Source organism: Uloborus diversus, chromosome 5, assembly GCF_026930045.1.
Source record: "Uloborus diversus isolate 005 chromosome 5, Udiv.v.3.1, whole genome shotgun sequence".
In the NCBI taxonomy this organism is placed as follows: domain Eukaryota; kingdom Metazoa; phylum Arthropoda; class Arachnida; order Araneae; family Uloboridae; genus Uloborus; species Uloborus diversus.
Window position 1 is genome coordinate 165888016 of NC_072735.1, and position 6449 is coordinate 165894464.

The 6449-nt window shown below is 35.1% G+C and overlaps 1 protein-coding gene across 1 annotated transcript in view; it reads left to right on the forward strand.

Moving 5' to 3' along the window:
• Positions 1-2129, forward strand: part of LOC129223253 (uncharacterized) — a 113172-nt gene extending 111043 nt beyond the window's left edge. Inside the window, 1 exon segment of the mRNA XM_054857819.1 lies at positions 1190-2129. Coding sequence (XP_054713794.1) covers positions 1190-2044 — 855 coding nt within the window. The 3' untranslated portion in view covers positions 2045-2129.
• Positions 2130-6449: the final 4320 nt, after the last annotated feature.

Consider the following 6449-nt stretch of genomic DNA (forward strand, 5'->3'; position numbering starts at 1 on the left):
AAGTTCAAGCAAAGGCTGAAATAGATCAGATGCTTTAGTTTGCAATATTTTAATGTACTTGAGAAGTATTATAAAACACATTTATTAAAAATGATATTTTTGCATTCATTCAACAAAATCATTTGAAGTTAAAGCAGGCGTTCACTGGTGGGGAATGTTTTGATATTTGAGATTTTGGCACAGTCAGCAAATTTAGGCTAATTATAGTTTCATTCTACCAAGATCAGAAAGCCAAAAAAAAAAAAAATAGAAGCCAGACTATACTATTATGAGCATACTGTATTGAACCCACAGGATTAATATAGTTAGTGTGTTAGTTGGGACATGACCCCCCCTCCCCCTATGGACCCGGGCCAGCCTCTAGTTATATAAAGAGAAAAAAGATGCTATTTCTGTCTTTTTAAAATTACAATAAACAAAAACAAACTAAAAAAGGAGCTCAGAACAAAATATAAATCTTTAAAAAAAGAGCTGGGAAAAATGTCTTGTGCCTCAGTTGCAAAAAAAAAAAAAAAAACATATTAACCAGAGTAGTTAGTCCTAAGTGGTAAACAGAGTGTCAAGAATTAAATAGCAGTTGGATAAAACATACAGTAAAAAATGTGAAAACATTACAAAAAGATAAACAAAAATACAGGAAATATACTGTCTGGCTTTCAGGATAAAAGCTCCCGCCGTCAAGTCTGAGCCTGTCTACTGCCATAGAAACGCACTTCGTTAATTTTCTGCAAGGCTTAGCAGGAAAGCTTTTTACCGCCATTTCGCCACTTGTCTGTTCGCCTTAGTGCAGTTGTATGAGTTTTTCTAACATTAAACTTCCCTTGGAAAAATGAGACGAGCCTCATTGCTATAACAGTAGACAGACGCAGACATTTTGGCGGGGGCTTTTCTCGTGATGGTCGGACAGTACACATGTTCAATAAAAATATAAGGTGTTGTCAAAAACAGTTTTGCATACTGAAAGTATAGCTTTGTACAGTAAAAACACTCCAGGAATAATACAACATTTTAAATCCTTTAAAATGGTAATTTTTTAACTCCCAAATGTCTGATGAATAACAGTTTGATCTGCTGCCATTCCTCATTTCCATTTTACTGATTCTTTTCTGACTCTTGTACAAGAGAGGTATATGAATGTATTAGGAATACTTTTCTTTCAACTGATGAAATAAAAATATTATATTTTTAGGTGGCATCTAGGAAACAAGTAACCACACCAGGCACCAGAGCTCACACCAGGTACCCTGTGTTGGCCAGTTTTTATGAAAGCATACCCAAGCACAACCCCAGCAAAGAACACAATGTGATACATGACACAGAAATGGCTTCTATTTATGTAATGCAAAGAGCTACCATAACAACTGTCAGAGAATTCGTAAAAAACACATCCATCGACAAAAGCAATCAACACATCCATTTAAGGAACTATTGTTTCGTTTTGTTGCAACTGATCCACACTCTAAAGAGTCTACAAGCGGAAGGAATCGAAGAAATTAACTACGACTTGGAGAGATTAATCCTCGTTGTGACGAACGAAGAAAAACCTCCCATCTTGGTTCTTTTCCCCGAAGACAAAATCTTCCTCACCTTATGTGATTCTGCTCATAACAGGAAAACACTATGCCAAGCTACATTAGAGACTCTGCACCACTTTCTACAAATCAGTGAGACAGACAACTTAAAGACTTGCGTTGTGAATGGAGAGCTTTTGACTGATCCCGTGGCAGATACTTTCAAAGCCATTGCTACGGTTTTGTACGAAGAAAAGGCGTCTTCACTTTCCCAAGCTAAAGGATTTTTAGAGTACATGCTTTGGGGGCCAGTCGATGTTAAGATATCACAGAAGGATGACGATGGTGTTGTTGATGTTATATTACAGAGATGGCTAGACCTGCAAAGAGCTCAAATGGTAAAGTCAACGATATCCTTACTGCAGTTGAAAAAGAATTCGTACACAGGGCTTCATGTGTATGAGGAATATCAACTGATATTTCTTCTCCAGGCTTCAGTGAAAAGTTTGAAAAATGTTATATCAAAGTTATAGTTTGAGGAGTTAGTTGTAAATGTTCACTAACATTTTGTAAATTTAATGCTTCTTAACAAAATTATGTAAAATAAAAAAAATGTTCTTTTACTGAATTTACAACCTTGTTTTTAGATTTGACAAAATATTTTAAGAAAAAATAATTTTTTTTTCAAAAGGGTTGATATAATCACTCTCTTAATATATAGTGTATTGTGTAGCCCCAATATAAAATATTTTACAAAATTGGAGATGGGATGTGAAAAAAATTCCAAAATAAATCATTTCTTGAAAACCAAAATTAACGACGAAATAATTCAATTGACACATGTTTACATGTAAGTTCATGTACAAAAACAAAATGATGTAAGAGTAGACACATTAGGTATCAAAATATTTATACAATAACAGGACATTAAAAATAATCTATAGTATTAAAAAATAGGATTTACATTTTTTTCAAAAAAGAGATATTTCTAAAAGTAAGTACATCATCATTTACACCATGGCTGTTTTAATTTTTAATAACATATAGAAACTAACATAACTAAAATGTTGAAATGTATGTTTTGAGAAAAAAGTAATCTTACAGTTCACTGCACAGTATTTACAGTTTATTACACAATGAAAAAATTTAGAAAGTGAATCAACAATAACATATTTATGTACAATCGTTTTTAGTTGATCAAATTCTAAATTGTACATATTCAAAAAATACACAAATGATTGGACATAAACATAGGATAACATTCCTGAATGCATATTGGTGTTGATGATTGTTACCGCATATTGACAGTGTTATCAACAGTGGTGTTCCTATAGGGTATACTACATATACATCGCATACTCTCAAACATTTTTAGACACATAGCGTATACCCTCAAGCTTCATAAATTGTCATATTATGACATACTATGTATATGATCACATACACAAGTTGTGCGTAATGAATTACTGGGAGTATAATCTCAGAAAAATTGAGAGCAACATCACTAGTTATCGATAACTACTCGTAACTTATCGTTATTAAATTGTTCAAACCATTGTGTTTGAAATAATTAGTATTAATTCCCACTAGTACTTATATTGTTTCCACAAAGCATAGGCGTGCGCACCAGAGGCACCGGGGTACCCCCATTAGCTGAAAGAAAAGGGAAAAAATAAATAAAAATGAAGAAAAAGTAAAAACCGAAGAAAGCAATAATTTAAGATGCAATAGCCTCATTGCGGGAGGAGAAGGAATTGAGTGGTAATTGCCCTCTCTCTGACTCCTATAAATGATGGGCCTGGATGCACTGGTCAAGACCAAAAGTGGTACCCCCATTACTGAAACTCTGTGCACGCCTCTGCCACAAAGTGAGAATTTCATAAAGTTTGTACATTTACATGATGTGGTTTTTATTTTTTTACAACTTGTAAAATTAATTTTTCTCACATGTTCAAATGTATTATTTAGGAAAAAAATAATGCCATGATTCACAGCTGTTTTGTTACACAATGAAAGCGTTCATAACGTGAATTAAACAAAAGATTTATTTATAACGTTTCCAGTTTTAGCAACTACTAGAAGTTTTAGTACATACTCCATAAACACGTAACAAGCCCAAGATGATTTTAATATTTCTTGTAGCATTTAACAGTGTTAGCAGTGACTAAAATTGCTCAATATCGCTCAATTAAGAGAAGAGTGCCACAATACAAAGAAATGAAATTTTACAGGAGAAGCGTTTGAAGTTGAACTCTTCAGGCAATTTGCATTAAGAAAAGTAAGTTTGCTGTGCTCTCCAGTGGTTAATATTTGAACAAAAAAAATCTGTCATTACTTTGTAAAGAAGATAACAGCCTTTGAAGGCCTATAAGCGAAAAAAAAAAAGAAAATTAAAAAGTTTGTATTGTGGCACACTTTTTCCAAACCAGTAATACGTGCAGCAGCAGTATTATTTGGGAAATTATCAATTTTATAGGAGTAGTATTTACATTTTATGACTGAAGGGAGAAATATCAAAATGTGATTACAGTACACTCCTGATTATCCGCGGAATTGGGTGGCATGGATACCGCGGATGCAGAAAATCGCTGCTCATCTGAAAAGTGCTTAAAATGTGCCTTAAATAAGATAAAAATCATCCTTATTAAAAAAAACGATTGTGTTTGACATAAAACGTGATGAAGTACAGTGAAAATATTTGCAGTAAGTTCATTCAAAATTAATTTGGTACATTAAAATTTTATGTACTAAAGCACATAAAAAACTAAAGAAAAAAACACTTATGATAACACTCAAGCTATTATTTTCACTAAATGGCACCCACTCTTCTATACGAAATGTAAAACAAAAGAAACAAACTTTAAAATTTGGGAATTTGCAGAAAAATCAGTCATTTATACTTGTTCCATACACAACTTCAAAAAAGACACTTCAACTGCACCTTGAAAATCTTCAGCTTTTGCTCCTTTTCTAAAAGCATCAAGACACGATGATTTTGAAGAGATTGCAAATCTTTAACTGTTGTTCCACTTTACTCAACAATGGAAGCCAGGTGAAGAGTCACTGGTTGCAGCTCTTTTGAAAGAGATGATATTTTTCCAAAATTGCCTATATGAGTTATAGTAATGAAAGGAAATTTTTTCAGTCTTTGTGACCTCACTGTAGAGTCCTGCTGCTTCAGACATTTCCTTTGTGCCATTTGATGAAAGATCCTCCAGGACATCAATTATGCTTTCATTAAAAAAACCCTGTGGCAGGACAGCCCGTAAGGGCCAAGGCCTACAGTGCCCAACTTAGTTTTCTTGACCCAGGGGCTCTGGGGTGCAAGGCAGATGTTCCAGTTAGCTGGTCAGCCTAACGAGGAACCCCCAGTGTTTGGTTCTCAAGTACCCTTGGTACTCATTTTATCGGCCCACTGAAGGGATGAACAGCTGAGTCAACCATGCCCGACCCAAGAATAGAACCCGGGCCTGTGGCATGGAAGCTCAAAGAGCTACCACTGAGCCACTGGGCTTCATTACACTTTGATAGCATAGAATAAATTTTTTAAAGGATAAATGCCAGTAAATCCAGCGTGTATCAATTAACCACTTTAGTTCTAAAATAGACAATTCTTTGGCTGTTTGACACTGAGCAAATTTTTTATCCCTTGGTAAACTCTCGGACAAAAAACAATGAACTTGCTGCAATATGGAAAACAATTTGACAATTGAACTGACACATCACAGCCTGGACTACAAGGTTCAGGCAATGGGCGGGACAATGGATGTAAACATCATGCGGAATTTTTTCCCTAATTTTCGCTTGCACATCAGAAAATTTACTGCTTACAATAAACTTTATTCGATGTTCTCAAACAACACCCCTGCTAAATCACTATGTTCAAAAGCCACATGCATTTCAAACGCAACTGGAAAACAGGACCACTCGGTTGATCAAAACATTTAATGAAGTAAACTCTGAACACAAAGCTCAAAAGAAGACCACTACACCAAAAAGCACACTTTTTTTAAAACAACCCATAGGTACAAAAACATGACTCCTGCCAAAAAATACCACCACTTTGGTTCTCACTAGCCACACACTTTGCTTCTTTTCTGCCAGCCGTACCCAATATATCAAGTTCAATGCCGTTGACCAAACGTTTATCCCAAAGTTCTCCTTTTGACAACGAAGGTCTTGGGCTTTGCCCTACATAACAGTAAAGGGTTCTTACACTCATGACAGCAGCCCTGTAGTAGCGTTGTACTAAACATTTTTCAAGTTGAAGATCTTGGCTTGCAATGATATTGATTATACTCTTTGCCAGACTAGCCGTACTAAGCTCTTTTACATGGTAGCAGCCACAATTTCTCCCAGGAATAGCTCTTTTCAGGAAGTTTCATCCACTAAAATTGAAAAGTACCTGTGCTAACACATTTTACTTAATATGGATTCCTTCACGGATTCAAGATCAATCATGTCATTTTTGCAGTGAGGCAATGTATAGTGCCCATAATGTCTTGACATTCAACGTGTGGGTTTTCAGAAGCGATTTCATTTACTAGCTCTATAAAATTCCCCTATTCCAGGAATTTGCACCTTCATCATTCCCTAGAAGTGACAGACCTAGTTTGCTGAGAAATCGTACAGCTTTCAACAGAGAGTAAATGAACTTGATTTTCTTCTGCTGGAATTCAAAATTTCTCCTATCCCTTCAGACCTGCTGCCTGGAACATTCTTGAAATCAAACAAAGATGTCATTGTCAGGCTTGAAATTAATCTAAGCCTGTGTTTTGAGGATTCTTAGTGTTATTTAAGCAATGATTTCAACTCCTTCCACTTACACCTTGATCCAAAAAATCTACAGAGGTAATAGTTTCTTAGGTTGCCCTATGGTTCCCCCTTTTAAATACGCCCTTGGTAACAATTAAATATTTATTTTGTAGCATAATAACA